This window comes from Lepidochelys olivacea (genome assembly GCF_965140295.1).
Source record: "Lepidochelys olivacea isolate rLepOli2 genome assembly, chromosome: 5".
Classification (NCBI taxonomy): domain Eukaryota; kingdom Metazoa; phylum Chordata; order Testudines; family Cheloniidae; genus Lepidochelys; species Lepidochelys olivacea.
In genome coordinates this window covers 91333922-91351350 of record NC_140415.1, presented here as the reverse complement: position 1 = coordinate 91351350, position 17429 = coordinate 91333922, and the positions used below count along the sequence as shown (strand labels likewise).

The window sequence follows — 17429 nt, the reverse complement described above, 5'->3', positions numbered from 1 at the left end:
CCTTCTCTACTGCCTTTGGCTTCACTCAGAGCAATTAGCAGCATCTCTTACCTATTTTTAGATAACTATAAAGCTATGTTAATAGTCAAATGAGATAGAAATAATTAAAAAAAAGCATAAAGGGTAAGAATGACTTTCTTTATCCCCCTTATTAGGAAAATAAGTTTAGGCTTCTATAATGTTACTGCTCCCCTTCTCAGTGAGGGACAGAACCTGTCTGGCATGCCCAGATTGCTGGGATTTAAACGCTCCCTGACTTGCAGGCTGTCAATCCCTATTTCTGACAGACATGCACGGTGTGTCTGCTATCTGGATGAGATACATATCCCTCAAAAGTGTCCACATTGCGGTAATCTAAAGGCCAGAACAAGAAAAGTGAGAGATCTTCAATGTAAGATCCTGATGGAGAAATCTCTGCAACCTGCCTCGGACCCTGCCCGGCCACTGGCAGCCTCTGACAGAGGTCCTGCCTCAACAGCCCCTACAAAAGAGCTTTTGTCCAAGAAGGCTACAAAAAAGCAGGCTCAGACTTCACCAGTGGGAATCTGCTAAGAAAAAGTGTTCCCCAATTGCCAAGTCTACGTCGGTACCGACCGCCAGAGAGCGAAAGACCATAAGCGAGAAAGCTCTGACAAAGTAAAACCCTCCGCCTCAGTACCCAGAGAGCCAAGAAGACACTCGGCACTGAGCGGCGCAATGGAACCACCTGTGGTACCTACACAGCACAACACAAGATCCTCGGCACCAGTGGCTACTACTCACACTCCTGTACTGCCAGCAATGCAGACATCGGTACTGGCATTCATGGTACCACACCAATTCTTGAGGAGACCAGTAGATCTGTATGCCTTAACACTGGAGTCCCTGCTTCTCAGTACCAATAGCATTCCAACTCAATCGGTACCGAGCTGGCTGACCACTCCACCTAGATCGGCTCCCCATCTCCAGCGATGATGATGAGGAGGAGGATGAAGGGGAGATATGTGCACCTCATCACTCCTCACACAGACCAGGTCCATCCCACCAAACAGGATACCACTCATCTTCAGATGCACATAGCTGGTATGGGCACCCAGGGGCGCCACCTCCCATATCATTCTCACTAAATTGGCCCTACTGGGACCTGTAGGCAGTATACAGGGCACAACATCGCAAGTCCCCCAGCCCACCAAAATCGAGAGCACCACAATCTCCATCACCACCTATACCAGGATCCTCAGAAACGCAGGAGGAGGTGACTGAAGAAAATGAGGAAATCTCAGACCAAGAAGCCTTACCACCACCGAACCAGACATCATCACCAGATAAAACTATAATGTCCCCACCCCCTACCACAGGGGATGACTTCACGCAATTCCAGAAACTCTTCAAAAGGGTGGCTGTCCCTGACCATATCCCTAGAAGAGGAACCTGAATCGCAGCATAAACTACTGGATATTCTTCAGACATCTACCACGACAAAGGTAGTGTTGCTGATTAAAGACGCTATTATGGAGCCTGCCAAAACCATCTGGCAGACACAAGCAACATCACCCCCGTCATGCAAAAGATAGGATAAGAAATACTATGTGCCATCTAAGGGAGTGGAGATCTTGTTAACACACACCACATCAAACTCACTAGTGTTGGAAGCTATAAATGAGAGGAGAGAGCAACGCCATACTATAATAACCCCGTATGACAGAGAATGGAAGAGGTTAGACCTCTTTGGTCACAAGGTGTATTCATCTGCAACACTGCAGTTTTGCATAGCTAATTATGGAGCCCTACCGTCAAAATACACACATACAATATTTTCGAAAATGTCAGAATTTATTGGCAGCTTACCGGAAGACAAAAAAGAACAAATTAAAGCCAACATCGCCGAAGGCCATTTCACTGCCAGGACAGCATTGCAGATCTCACTTGACTCTGCGGAAACAGCGGCATGCTCCATTGCAACATCCGTGGTCATGCACTGTGCATCAATGCTTCATTTCTTGGGGTTCCCGAGAGAGGTTCAGTCAACGGTTGAGGACCTGCCCTTCAAAGGCCCAAAACTATTTGCGGCCAAAACTGACGAGTCCCTTCGTATTCTGAAGGACTCTAGGGCAACATTAAAATCCCCGGGCATCTACACACCTGCAAATACAAAGAAACAGGATAGGTATTATACACAGAGATTCCCATTGCCACGTACACACAACCACACAGGAAGTTTGACCAACACCACAAACAAAGCAGACCAGACGTCGACAAAACCAGAATCAACCTTCAACGTCCCAACAATCCACCTTGAAACAGCATTCTTGAAGGTGTGGTCGAGGGCACGAGACAATCACTCATTCTAACGCTGGAACTATCTCCCGACCATTTGGGTATGGCTTGTCACTGTTTTACCGAGTCTGGCGCACCATCACTGCAGACAAATGGGGTTTTGGAAATTCTCCAAACTGGTTATTTCACCCCTTTGATCTCCATCCCACCTCCCCATCCCTCTTCAGGGACCCCTCTCACGAATACCTGCTGCAACAGGAAGTGAACCACATTTAACACCTAGGCGCAGTGGCACAAGTACCAACACAGCACAGAGGCAAAAGTTTTACTCACACTATTTTCTAACAGTGGAGGCCCATCCTGGACCTAAGAAAACTCAACAAATTTGTAAAACCCAACATTTCAAAAATGGCGACACTAACAACTATAATCCTAGCATTAGGAAAGGGGGACTGGCTCTCGGCCCTCAACCTACAGGACACATATTTCTATGTTACCATTACACAGAAGATTGCTAAGGTTCACCCTAGGAAAACACTTCCAATACAAAGTACTACCCTTCAGCTTACTGACCCCCCGAAGGCCCTTCCCCAAAGTTTTAGCAGTGGTGGCAGCACACCTCTGCAGACATGGAGTCATGATATTTCTGGACAACTGCCTCATAAAGGCCCCAACACAAAGCTATAAATGCCACACAGAGTATGAGAACGCTTTTTTACGATTACAAACAAACACACAAAAGTTAACACTGATACCTGTCCAGAAACTGGAATTCATTGGAGCATGTCTTGACTGTTCAACAGCTACAGCAACCTACCTCATCAACACTTCATCACGCTAGTCAACTTAATATCAACAGGGACAGACAGTCCACAAACATCTGCCAGAACATGCCTACAACTTTTGGGACATATGTCAGTGATGTTGTTTGTCGTCAAACACGCCAAGCTACACGAGATGCCTGCAGGCCTGGCTTCGAACAGTGCACATACCACACAGGCACACCCTAAGCAGACATCTCACAACGGCAAACAAGGTAAAGGACTCCCTAAAATGGTGGACACAATTGAAGAACATCTGTACAGGAATCCCATTTCTACAAACGACTCCAACAGTTACAATTCACCAGGGATGCCTCCCAAATAGGCTAGGAAGTGCATTTACTCAACAACACAGTCCAAGGCCGATGGTCTCCACTGGAGACATAAACTTAAACATAAACTTGCTGGAACTAAGGGCAGTCCACAACGCATATGAGCACTTTCTACCACTAATAAAAAAAAAAGCCATCAGGATCCTCAAGGACAATGTAGTGTGCATGTTTTACATAAACGTCAAAGAGTTGGGGGGAGGAGCACAATCACACTCCCTATGCACAGAGGCGATACTGCTCTAGAATTGGTACAACATCGACATATCAGTATCCTACCTGCTGGGATGTCAGAACACAAAAGCAGATGCACTAAACAGAGTTTTCACAGAATCATGAGTGGGAAATGGACCCTGGAGTTCTACCTACGATATTCAAACTGGGGATTCCCTACCATAGACCTCTTTGCAACAGCACAGAACACCAAGTTCCCACAATATTGCTCCAGAGCTGGACTGGGACCCCATTCCCTAGGCAATGCTCTCCTCGTCAAATGGGATGCACCGTTAATGTATGCATTTCCTCCTTCCTATTCCTAACCTGGGTCCTAAACAAGATCAAGGAGGACAAATCCAAAGTCATCCTAATAGCACCTAGATGGTCCAGACAAACATGGTTACCATACCTGTAAAAGATGGCAGTATGCCCACCTTGAAATCTTCCTCTCATACCTCATCTCCTCTCCCAAGATGCGGGACACATCCACCATCCCAACCTCAATACTTCACCTCAAGGGCTGGCTACTCCAGGGCTGAGAGGAAATGAAATGACCTGTTCAGAGGAAGTAAAAGACATATTACTGAACAACAGTAGACCAAATACAACAGGGGTTCTCAAACTTTTGTACTGGTGCCCCCTTTCACATAGCAAGCCTCTGAGTGTGACCCCCCCCCTTATCAATTATAAACACTTTTTAATGTATTTAACGCCATTATAAATGCTGAAGGCAAAGCAGGGTTTGGGGTGGAGGCTGAGAGCTCGCAACACCCCACGTAATAGCCTCGCGACCCCCTGAGGACTCCTGACCCCGAGTTTGAGAACCCCTGAAATACAAGAGACACATATATTCATAAGTGGAAATGGTTCAATATATAGTGCCAGGACAAATATCACATCAACATTCTCCTCTTTACCAAGGGTACTGGATTACATATTAGAACTAAACAAACTGGGGCTTCTCGACAAGCTCCATCAAGGTACACTTGGCAGCTATATCACAGCTTTCCATGATAAGGTGGATGAGTCACCATATTCACCCACCTAACAACTAAATGTTTCCTCAAGGGCATTGAGAACACTTATCCTGAAATAAGGAACCCATCTCCTATGTGGGACCTCAACCTGGTCTTACACGGACTTATGGAAAACCCATTTGAGCCACTGGCCACCTGTTCATTACTCCACCTATCTATGAATGTGGCTTTCCTCATCGCCATTACGTCCACCAGACATGTGGGAGAACTAGGTGCCCTAATGGCACATCCCCTAGCCCCTCCATACACAACTTTCTTTAAAGATAAAGTTACCTTAAGACCACGCCCCAAATTCCTACTGAAGGTTACCTCCCCCTTTCATTTGAACCAACCCATTTACTTACCTGGATTTTTTCCAAAACCTCATGCAGACAAAAAAGGCATCACTCTAGGCACTGGTCGTTCCAAGAGCATTAGCTTTCTACATTGAAAGAACAAAAATGTTTAGAAAATCACTGAGATTATTTGTCTCTATAACAGAATGATCAAAAGGGCAAACCATCTCAGAACAGAGACTATCCGAGTGGATATCAGGATGCACATCCACTTTTGTTATCAAAAGCATCAATTACAAGCCCCAACAGGACCAGCACACTTTACCAGAGAACTTTCAGCATTGATAGCTTTTCTCAACAACATCCCCATTATTGATGTTTGCAGAGCATCAACCTGGGCATCAGCCCACACATTCACAAAGCACAATAGAGCAACAGTCATCATCAGACGCTCTATTTGGACTCTCTGTTTTATCAACTATCACTAACGCAACTCCGAAGCCCCACTCTTCTACTAAGGGGCACTGCTCAGTCACCTAAAGTGGAGCACCCACAGAGACACTCTTTAAAAAAAAGAAGAGAGGGTTATTCATCTTGTGCAGCAACAGAGGTTACTCAAGATGATTGTCTCTGTAAGTACTCCACTAGCCTCCCTCCTCCCCTCTAGTTTGGAGTTTCACGCTAGATTCTCTGAGGTAGAAAAGGATCCGAGGGACGGCTGGTCATGCAGCACTATGTAACCGCCTGAGGTGGCGCAAGAAGGCGATGGTGTATGCGCGACCCAACTAGGCACTGCTACTACAAATCTCTGATGTCAAGTGCAGGGACACCTGAAGTGGAGCACACACAGGGACAACCATCTCGAAGAACCTCAGTTACTGCATAAGGTGAATAACCCTTTCTTCAGAATGAAAGATGAGAGCATCCACAGGACCAGCCTTCAGCTGAAGTCAGGATTAGCAAGGAAGATTTCATAGCTGGATACTTCATGGCAAAAGGTACCAAGGTGAAGGGGGCAGGAGGGAGGCTATGGGACAGGGAGCAAAAATGATTTTTATGAATATCTTCTATGGAAGGGCTGTGGGGTCTCTCTATGGCCACTTAGCTCCATAGAAGCTTTTATCTTTCACTCCCGTCCACAATCAAAGAAGAAAACTTTAAATACAGGGTTAATTGAGCCATTGTATACACAGAACACAGCAACTTTTATATTTTGCTGCCAGGCAAATAAACAGTACAACAAAAACCATAAGGATCCCACAAAGGAAAGACTGAATTTTAATTTTATGATAAAGTACCACTAGCTATGAAGTTGAAGTGAACTTGACAAACATTCCATCACCTGAATGTGGTCATTTTCTGTTATTCTTTGGCTAAAATTTCTCTCAATGTGTAAGTGAACAGATTTATGAAGTGATGAATTTTAGGGGACACACACACACACACACACACACACAGAGTTGGGGACCTAACTGCCTTGCCCCTTTGAAAATCCCAGCCTAGGTCTTTAATAACGATGTAGACATTTGGTGAAAGGAACTATTAGTCTTAAAACATAACACCTTTAAATAAGTAGTTAGAGTAAAATGACATTATCCTATGTTCCTATTGAATTTTGCACTTGTAGCAAGAATACTTGGAATTGTAGGTACAAGATAAGGAGAAATGTAGAAATTTCAAGTTTTAAATTTTTTTTATTTCAAAGTCATAAATAACAGAGGTTTCATTTTTTCCCTGTATTGATTCCTACTCCCCCGAGAACAGGGTATGAAGGTATAGTACCAGCTCCAAAAGGACTTCAAGTAAATCTTAAGATAACACTAATTAAATCCTTGATTGGCAGTTGGATCTTTTTCACTTTTTAGGAACAGAGAAAAGCATTTAACCCCCATCCCCAATTGCTGATTATCACTTTTTTCTGCCTTTTAGCAATTGTGCCTGTTGCATTTTATAGGCCATGGGAAAGATTCTTAGCAGCATCAAACCGGACTAATCTGCTTCTCAGTCTTTCTGTACACAAGCACAGCAGCATATTAACTCATAAAATCACAAAGAGAAAAAAACAACTCAGTGGCAGTGTGTCCACAGCAGTTTGACAAAAAAGTTTACTAATGTTTGTTTTCAATTCTCCGCAGATAAAATGTTTGCAAATACATCAGTAGTAGTCCACAAACATTTTAAACACTTTACACAAGGATTCAGTAAACAATCAACATTAATAAATAGCATTTCCTCCTTCAAAAAAGTCAATTTTTGAAGAAAAATGAAACAATATTTGGCTTGCACGCAATTTTGGTGCACTTTGAAAGGGTCATGTTGAATGTTAAAATCTTGAAAATGAGCACCTGCTCTTTTCTACACGTTTTACTTAGTAAACAAATACAAACATCATGGCTTTCTATTAAAATGTTCAAATAATCTATTAAGAGCAGGAGTCCATAGTAGGAGCACTGCATTAAAATCCATTGCCTCGGACTTTTAGCAATCTAATTAAAATAAAATACCATGTTTTCTTTAAACTCAAATTGAAGATTGTTTTGTGCTGCTGTCTTGTGAGCCCAGAAGCTTTAGCCAAAATGAACCTAATTTTTGAAGTGATTGGACGGCCTGTATTGCAATTTCAGAGTTCTTCAGTCCCCTCATAATTCTTGGTGGGTCCTCTTCTGTGAGGCTTTTCCCTGAGCCATGTATTTATTGGCAAGGCTGCCTAAACAGAAACCAAAAAAGAAAGTGTCACATTATTGAAGTTGTAACCAAATAGAAAAGTAATGATCTGAACACAAGATTTTGGAAGCACCGCTTGTTTTTAAGTGTGCTCCACATTGCATGTTCCACCCTAAGGGGAAAGAACAGAAACTGGACAAACTTTTGGAACCTGTGGAACTCTTTTCCAGAGGATGTTGTGAAAGCGAAGACTATAACAGAGTTCAAAAAAGAACTGGATAAATTCATGGAGGATAGGTCCATTAATGGCTATGAGCCAGGATGGGATCCCTAGCCTCGGTTTGCCAGAAGCTGGCAATGAGTGACAGGGGATGGATCACTTGATGATTACCTGTTCTGTTCATTCCCTCTGAGGCACCTGGCAATTGGTCACTGTTAGAAGACAAGATACTGGGCTAGATGGACCTTTAGTTTGACCCAGGATGGCTGTTTTTACGTTCTTAATTTGGTCTGAGCCAGATTAGATTCAACTAAAATGTCTAAAAATCACTCCTCATTTTTAAAAACTTGGCTGTAATAGCTAATTAATTTTTTTTTTTTAAAGCAAGTGAAACAGATGTGTGTAAGGAAGTAACAGTCCTATTCTGCTTCTAACACAGAATTCACGGAGTGGGGATCTGGTGCAAATATAGCTCCTTTACTAGGGGATCTTTTTACTTGTCAGCCGGCAGTGGTTCGCATTGTTTTTAAAAGCTCTCTCTTGAGCTTAACTATCCTTTGTCATGATCTGACTGCAGTCTCCTACTCTGATTGGTAGTTGGTTTGTACAAAGAACCTTTAATGCCTTGGCCCCTAAGAAATTGATCCAAAAAACAAACACACCCTATTGATGGTAAATAAAAAAATAAAACTAAACAAACTAGGGGAATGCTGAACTGCCTCCTGGTTCTGCTGCCAGAGGAAAAAACTCTGGTGGACAAAGAGGCTGGGCTTAGCCCAAAGGGTGCTAGCAACAAGCCTGAACTGCCTTCAGTATCAACACAGAAAGCAGAGCTCCCATCAGTGAGGACTGGGGGAGATGCTCATTTCCCAAAATATGCTTTTAGATACTGTAATTTCAATTAAGTAATTCAAGTTACAGTAGATTGCATTTATTAGCGACCCCTTGGTCAACAGCAAAATCTTGCCATTATCCAGCAGTTGCCAGTAAGTGGAAGGTGGCTTTGCAAGGCTGCAGCTAAGGAAGGAAGTGCTGGGAAGTACATTCCCTGGCTGCAGCCCTGCAACCGGCCTGTGAGTAGGGCAGCAGCAGGGAGAGGGGGCTGCAGCCCAGTTGCTGCAGGCCTCTGGGGCCGCCCTGTACTTCTCACTGTGCTCTCCGGGGATCAGAACTCAGCACGTCTCACTGCTTCCTTCCCTGACTGCACCTCATAGCAGGCTGCAGCCTGAAGAGCACAGGGAGAGCTATCATGCAGCTCTGGCATCTAGCCGCCCACCAGCTACTGCGCTGCTCCCCCTCAGCTCGCAGCCCCTTACCTCCTGTGCAATCCCCGTGTGCAGGCAGGCTTGCAGCCACAGAAGCTGTCTTCCCACTTTTTCCCGTGTGGCTGCAGTTTTGCAAACCTGCCTGTGATGGGTGCACTCAGCATGTCCCAGTGCCTCCTTTTATGGCTGCAACCCTGACAACCTGCCTGCAGCTTGCATCTTTCTTCTTTAAAAAAAAAAAAAGTAGGGGGATGAGGGGTGGGTTGATAAGTGGCATGCCACTGCCAATATCCAAATCCCACGAACATTAAAAAGTCAATGGGACAGGATTGGGTCCCAGAAAAATGCTGTTATTAATCAGAAGTTGTTAATATCCGGGTTGCTGTTCAGTGGAATCTGATGTACAAACCTGTTTGGGAACTCAAGAACACTTTTCCTTTTTGTTTCTTCTTTTCCTCATATAAAACTATTCCCTAAAAGAGAGCCATATAGAGATAAGTGAACACATAAAATTCAACTATTAGGCAGGGAACAGTTGATTGGATTACAGATAAAGAGTGCTGTACCTACAAAAAGGTGTATCGTAGTTGAAAACTTGAGCCAAACTGGAGTTTACTACTGTAAATGGCTTTAAGTATACTTAAGAAAAACGTGATTCAGAACAGTGGTTCTCAACAGGGGGTCCGTGGCCCCCTGGGGACCAACAAACCTTTTCAGGGGGGCCACAGGGCCCCGTGGCTAAAACCCAGAACCCGATCTCCAGCATCTCCCACGGGGCTGAAGCTGGGAGCCATGGCGTTGAAGCCCCAATTCTCGGCACCCCCCACAGGGCAGAAGCTCTGAGCCCATGGGCAGAGTTGGGGGGCACAGAGGATGCTACTCTACCCTGCAAAACTACAGTGCAAAAGCAGGACTGTCCCAGGGCAGCTCCACCCACGCTCTCCCTTTGCGCCCTCCCGCCCCCGCCTTCCTCTCCCCGCCCCCAGGCCAGGTTGAAGGCAGGAAGCCAGAGCCGGGCAGTGCAGGACATCTGCTGGTCTGGCTGACATCATTTAGCAGGCAGCATGTTCCCTCATCTCCTGCTGGTGCAAGGGGTTGAAGCTGCTCCTCAGCTCCCCGCCTCTTTGGTCACGCAGCTGGTAAGAGCTGCCTAGGCAGGGAGACCCGACTCCATGGCTGGCGGAGCCCTCGGGGAACAGGGACGGCAGAGAAGCCCTCCCTGTAACGTCAGGTACCCACTCCCTGCACTCTAAGGTACCCCTCCCTGCTCACACATAGTCCCTAGCTACCCCTTCCCTGCACCCTGAGCTACCCTCTTCCTGTGTGCAGCTCTCAGCTACACGCCCTGCCTGAACATAGCTCCTACCTGCCCTTCTCTGCACCCTGAGCTGTTTTCAAACTTTTTGAGCTGAGACCTCACCACCCCACTCCCTGAGTTATAATTTTTGGTTGTGTCCCCGCCCACTCTCCACAACCCAGACAGGCTGGGTGGCCTGCTGAGGTGAATCAGGGGATGGAGGCGGCGCTCCCTCCCTGGACCCCGCCATACAGAACTGGCCCAAGCCCCACTGGCCCCTGCCCACCCAAAATAGAAGTCAAACTACACCTATGCTAGAAGCCCCCGCAACCCCTGAGCCAGAGCCCTGACTCCCTCCCAACCAAACTGGGCCCTGGAGTTTTTATAGCATGTTGTCAAGGGCCTCAGAAAGAAAAAGGTTGAGAACCTGATTCAGAAAATTATGCAGTGTTGACCTGATTTACTCTACCAGCATGTTTAACAGCACTGGGTGAAGAAGGGGATCCACACAGACTTTCTGACTTAGATCCACCTGAGAAATTAAAATACAGTGAAAATTTATTGAAAAGATAAAAATATTACCTTCCAATTAGAAACTCCAACAACTTATCATTATCTATATAAAGGCACTTGTATGCATGACTCACCTCCCATCACCATAGTATCCCAGCACCTCACAATCTTTAGTGTATTTAACCTCAACACCCTTAAGAATTAGGGAAGAACTATTATCCCCGTTTGACAGAACTTAGGCACAGAGAGAGAAGTGACTTGCCCAAGGTCACAGTAAGCCAAGGGAGACCAGGGAATTGAACTTTGCCCCCTTACCACTGGATCACAGAGAACACTTTTGGGGCCATACAGAAAACAAAGCACAAAAGATTTAATCAACAGGACCACCCTCTCCAACACACATGTAATGATAGGCAACGGCCACCTCTCTGTGATTAATGTAGTTTACATATACATTCGACAACCTCATCACCACACTTATATGCTAGAAGTGACAAAGGTCAATATACAGCAGGTCACCTGGACTGAAAAACAGCTGAAGCTGCTCCCACAGCAATGAATACACAGACATCTTGAATGCAGTAAAATATATTTTAGTCTTCACTCTCCCTATGTCACACTTCAGAGATGGGACAGAAGAGGTGAATTTTTAAGAGGAATGTGAATGAGGTATGAGGAAATCTGACCAATTAGGTTTGGGAAGTGAATTCCAGGGGTAGGGCACAGGATTTAAAAGAGACATGGAGAAACGTGTGAGATAAGGTGGCACTTGCAGAATGAAGCTAGCATTGGCAGAATGAGGGGGCAAGGGGAAATGTGAAAGGAGACAGTTCAGAGACACAAAGCCTTGATGGTAAGTACAAGATGTTTATATCTGATGCACAGTGAGGTGGAAAACTAGACAAGTGACTCAGGGTCAGAAACAAGGTGCAGCACAGATATGAAACTTCATTTCAGATCTATTTGGCTAGAATCCTTGAATACCTTTTCTTCTTCAGCTTTAGTTGACAGTCAATAGGTGATGTACGTAATAGAGCATCTACACAGACACTGCACCACCCTAATTACATAGACCTAAGCACTACGCCTCTCACACAGGTGGAGTTGTTAGGTTGCTGTAGTGGGTGACTTACATCAGTGGGAGCAATGCTGTAGCGTAAAATAGGCCTGATTTGAGACTCTCCTCATGGAGAGAATTGATATGACAAACGCTGCTTTAAATGGCCAGGAAGAAGAGGAACTTTTTTCAATGGCTTTAAATGCTCTGGAGGCTTATGTAAAGGTTCCAAGGAGGGCATCTTACCACCTCGGGAGATACTGCAATTCTCTATTCCTTCAGAGGCTAGTGATTAACAAAGGGGGCACCCCTTCACCTTTTCTTAGGAGAGGGCTCTACTTTAAATGAGTCCTACAAAAAGTGGAAACTAGGTCAAATAAAGGATGAATATAAACAAATAACACATGTATGTAAGGACAAAATTAGAAAGGCCAAGCCGCAAAATGAGATTAAGCTACTAGAGATGTAAATGGTACCAAAAAAACATTCTACAAATACTTTAGAAGCAAGAGGAAGACCAAGGACAGGGTAGGTCTGTTACTCAACGAGGGGGGAACAACACTAACAGAAAATGTGGAAATGGCATAAGTGCTATATGACTTCGTTTCAGGTTTTCACAAAGAAGGTTGGTGGCGATGGAACATCTAACATAGTGAATGCCAGTGAAAATGAGGTAGGATCAGAGGCTAAAATAGGGAAAGAACAAGTTAAAAATTACTTAGACAAAAATTACTTAGATGTCTTCAAGTCACCAGTGCCTGAAGAAATACATCCTAGAATACTCAAGCAGCTGACTGAGGAGATATCTGGGCCATTAGCATGACAAGTCATGGAAGACAGGAGAGATTCCAGAGGACTGGAAAAGGGCAAATTAGTGCCCATCTATAAAAAGGGAAATAACAACCCAGAGATTAGTCAGCTTAACTTTGGTACCCTGAAAGATAATGGAGCAAATAATTAACCAATCAATTTGCAAACACCTAGAGGAAAATAAGGTGATAAGTAACTGTCAGCATGGATTTCACAAGAACAGATCTTGTTAAAACAACCTAATAGCTTTCTTTGACAGGGTAACAAGGGCCCCACATTACAAGACGGATGTGAAAAAATTGGAAAACGTCCAGCGGAGGACAACAAAAATGATTAGGGGACTGGAACACACGACTTATGAGGAGAGGCTGAGGGAACTGGGATTGTTTAGTCTGCAGAAGAGAAGAATGGGGGGGGATTTGATAGCTGCTTTCAACTACCTGAAAGGGGGTTCCAAAGAGGCTGGATCTAGACTGTTCTCAGCGGTAGCAGATGACAGAACAAGGACTAATGGTCTCAAGTTGCAGTGGGGGAGGTTTAGGTTGGATATTAGGAAAAACTTTTTCACTAGGGGGGTGGTGAAGCACTGGAATGCGTTACCTAGGGAGGTGGTGGAATCTCCTTCCTTTGAAGTTTTTAAGGTCAGGCTTGACAAAGCCCTGGCTATGATGATTTAGTTGGGGATTGGTCCTGCTTTGAGCAGGGGGTTGGACTAGACGAGCTCCTGAGGTCCCTTCCAACCCTGATATTCTATGATTCTATGCCTTGTGGATAGGGGGAAGTGGTAGATATGGCATATCTTGACTTTAATAAGGCTTTTGATACTGCTTCACATAACAGTCTCATATCCCATAAACAAACTACAGAAATACAACTTAGATGGAGCTACTATAAAGTGGGTGCCTAACTGGTTAGGCAACTGCTCCCAGAGAGTAGTTATCCATGGTTCACAGTCATGCTGGAAGGGCATATCAAGTGGGGTCCCTCAGTTCTGGGTCCAGTTCTGTTCAATATCTTAAACAATGATTTAGATAATGACATAGAGAGAACACTTATAAACTTTACGGACAATACGAAGCTAAAAGGGGTGGCAAGTGCTTTGGAGGATAGGATTAAAATTAGAAATGATCTGGACAGTCTGGAGAAATGCTCTGAAGTAAACAGGATGAAATTCAATAAGGACAAATGCAAAGTACTCCACTTAGGAAGGAACAATAGTTGATGACTTCTCAAGGTCCCTTCCAATCCTATGATACTACATCTCAGCAGGATGATTTTTCTCATCTGTTCCAGGTTAGGAAATGTCTGCCTGCTCAGGAAATTGGAGAAGGGAACAAGCCATCATACCAAGGATCTTTGGCAATCATCTCCTCATTGAAGGAGGACCTGGCCTCATCTAGGTATTCTGTATCACTCTTAAAGTCCTTCCTGAATCAGTGGTCTTTGAGAAAAGTAGCATTCCCCGCACAAGATAATGACAAAGGCTGCTGCAGGAAATGGATCCCCTCTGCCTGGCTGCTGATTTGAGAAGCTTCATTTCCAAATCCTGTTTGAATAGTAACCACTTTATGCTTATTAGGAATGGTTTAAAACCATTTATGGGGGAAAGGGTCAAATGCTTAAACTTATTCAGAATGCAGTAGTTTAAGATGACAAGAATTGCTCTGGTGCCAGCCTTCGTGGATGTACAATGCAATGAAATGGAATCTAAAGTTTGAAAATGGAGCTAACAGGGATTCTGAGAAAAGTGGAAACAGCCTCTGGAAATAGGAAAACTAACTCTTCCCCACATGCAGGCCCAGATCCTCAAAACGTATTTAAGCACCTAACCTCCACTGAGCTTCAAAAGGTAGTTAGGCACCTACCTTCCATTGATTTCAATCTAATTTAGGAGCCTAAAGACCTTTGAGGATCTGGGCAATGCAGCTCTAATGGAAATCATGTCTTGTCTTTCCAGGTGACAGGGGTGCCCTTAAGGCAGGCGGAGGACAAAGAAGGGAAATTAGACAATTGCATCTTGTCCCCTTGAAAAAGGAAGGTTCAGTACTATGTCAGTATATTTGATGAGATATTAATCCAGACCCATTTAGCCAATCTCGTTAAATACTCCAAAATGATAGGGTCGGTTTAAGATGTCTTAGAATGTATCGGGGTTTCATACCTGCAGCTCCTTTATACAGTGGGCACTCTTTTTTAATGTGGCCTTCTCTCCCACAGTTAAAACAACGTTTTTCTCTTAAGTCCCTGTCCTCCTGCCGCTTCCACTTCTCTGCTGACTGCCTGGAAGACTTCTCTCTTCCTGTGTCCAGTGTTGCTCTCCCTAGTTTGTTTTTCTGAGGTGTACATAATATCGTTCCTTCCTTCATTGAGGTATCTTTTTCCTCTTTGCTTCTTTTCTCGTTGTTCTCGATGTACCTTTGGTTTTTAATATCTTCATGATCATGTCGTCGTCTCAACCTGCAGAAGCAAAACAGTGACATAAAAGCAAATAGGCTCTGTCAGATGAAGAAAAGAAATTTTGTGTTAAATAGTATATTCTTAAAGAGGATTTATGTGACACGCAACAAAGATGAATAAACGTATCTCTCTTTTTCCTAGAAGTCTATGTGGTGGGAGAACCAACATAAAATATTAAATAAATTTAGTAATATTCATTTATGTAGTTGAGGAAAAAACTTTCTGCTGAACTCTAATGGAAAATATGAGCAATATGTAGTAAAGAAGCACCATACAATCAACTATGGCGAAAAAGCAAGACATCTTTACAACCAAAGTGTCTAACTCTAGGAGTAATTCTCACGGATTTCTCATCGAGCTGTACAAACTTCTTCCCGGTTACAAAACCCTAAATATAAAGTACTCAGTCCACAATTAGAATGGTTTAAGTTTTTTCAAATCTGGACCGACAGCACTGTTATACAAATAAGAAATGCTAACTTTTAAACATGGTGGTTTCATATTACATACTGTATATACACAGAGACGCATCTAAGGGAAAAAATTTATGACGTAAAGCTCAAAAACCCCCTCCACCATACCATCAACCATGGCTGCTGCAGTCCATCCACTTAAGAGAAAGGCTCTAAGCAAAATGCTAAAAAGAAATTTAATATAATTAAAACTGGAACCAATGGTCGGGTAGTTTCAAAAATGCTTGTGTTTCAGAGCCACTTAGAGGCTTTTGAAAATATACCCGATATTCTTTATTTGGGACTTCGGCTATGCTACATTTGCTTAGGCCAGGATGCATGGGTTCTTAACCTAGATGTCTAAGCAATATCCATTTCACAATTCACTAATCAAATATAAAACAACAACATCATACAGAAAAGGATACGTCAGACAGTTTCTGCTTGCGTTCCTGATTTGCTAGCTGCCAAGAAAGTGTTTTGTTGCTGCTTTTTTAAAGCTTGTTGAAGGTCTTCAGGCCAACTGGTTCCCCCCAAAATAGGTTTGTTTCATGTCTGTAGCATGGCTAGGAATACGATTGAGTCACATTTTCCCTTCAAGGAAAGCGCTCTTCAGGAGGCAATCCCTTACTGCAAAAGCCCATGTTCTTGGAGTCAGTTGGTGAAGAACATTATCTGATCAACACTGGACTATTTTCTCCTCAAACATTTAAGCGGTTCTGCTCAAATTTTCTAACTATAAGGATGAACTCTAATTTCTGTTACTTTTACATTTCTATCAGTAATCCAAGCCCCTTAAACACTGGACCCTCCACTTGGTCAATTTTCAGGATCTCTTGATTCCAACATTTCAGAAATTTATACAAACCCCTTGTACTACCAAAACCACACAACCCTTAAAAATATACGTACTTTCTCCTCAAGGGACAGTCTTTCATGAAGTGTCCAATTTTACCACAAATTCTGCAGCATCTGTCATTTGGGGCCAGTTCTCCTTCTGTCAGGACTTCTGGGTCAAAGAAGTATTCCTAAAAGGAAAGAATGTAGTGTTGTGCATCTATTTTTTTTCCCCAAGATTTGGAAACCTAAGCCAGCTATGTCAAGTGCTAGTGTAGACATGGCCTTTTTGTTGGTCAGGGGAGTGAAAAAAAAAACCACTGAGAAAGCTACCGCTGCTCATTCGGGGTGGATTTATTTTGCTGGCAGAAGAGCTGTCTCCTGCCGGCAAAGAGCAGCTACACGGGAGACCTTTCAATGGCGCAGCTGTAGCGGTACTAGTGTAAACATAGCCTAAGCGTGAGGCCGTATTAGCACAAGCAGCTCCCCAAAAGAGTGAAGGTAGGTGTGCTTTGTATCACTCCATTGGGGTGCCTACTGTAGAATCAGGAAGGCCATTAACTGACCACAGCTCTATAAAGAACCCAGGTTAGCCTTCTTGACCTCCTTCGTGGCCATGAACATTATAGTCTGAATGAGAACAAAGTTACAGCCATGTTCCACTCTCTGTAATGGGACTGCAATTCAGAGCTGTATAACATGGTGACAGGTGAGGGCTTCTCCTAACTCGCTCCCTGACACACTGCTGCTTTGCTCTAGGACAGCCTGTTTAACACAACACATTTTAGACTAAGCTGTTTGGGGTAGACGACGATTTACTCTACGCTTGTACAATGGAGCCCCAACCTGGTTAATGTTAACAGGTGTTGCCACAATATAAGTGTTAAAAAAACCGAAACAACCCATCAACAACTTAGAGGCAG

At 43.9% G+C, this 17429-nt stretch overlaps 1 protein-coding gene across 1 annotated transcript in view; it reads right to left on the bottom strand.

Moving 5' to 3' along the window:
• Positions 1-1810: 1810 nt before the first annotated feature.
• Positions 1811-17429, bottom strand: part of LOC311521387 (terminal uridylyltransferase 7-like) — a 68103-nt gene continuing 52484 nt past the window's right edge. Inside the window, exons 27-31 of the mRNA XM_084629699.1 lie at positions 10836-10912; positions 9493-9556; positions 7439-7641; positions 5004-5080; positions 1811-4177 (exon numbers count right to left, since the gene is read on the bottom strand). Of these exons, the coding sequence (XP_084485825.1) occupies positions 7574-7641; positions 9493-9556; positions 10836-10912 (209 nt within the window). The 3' untranslated portion in view covers positions 1811-4177; positions 5004-5080; positions 7439-7573. The remainder of the gene's footprint in view (positions 4178-5003; positions 5081-7438; positions 7642-9492; positions 9557-10835; positions 10913-17429) is intronic.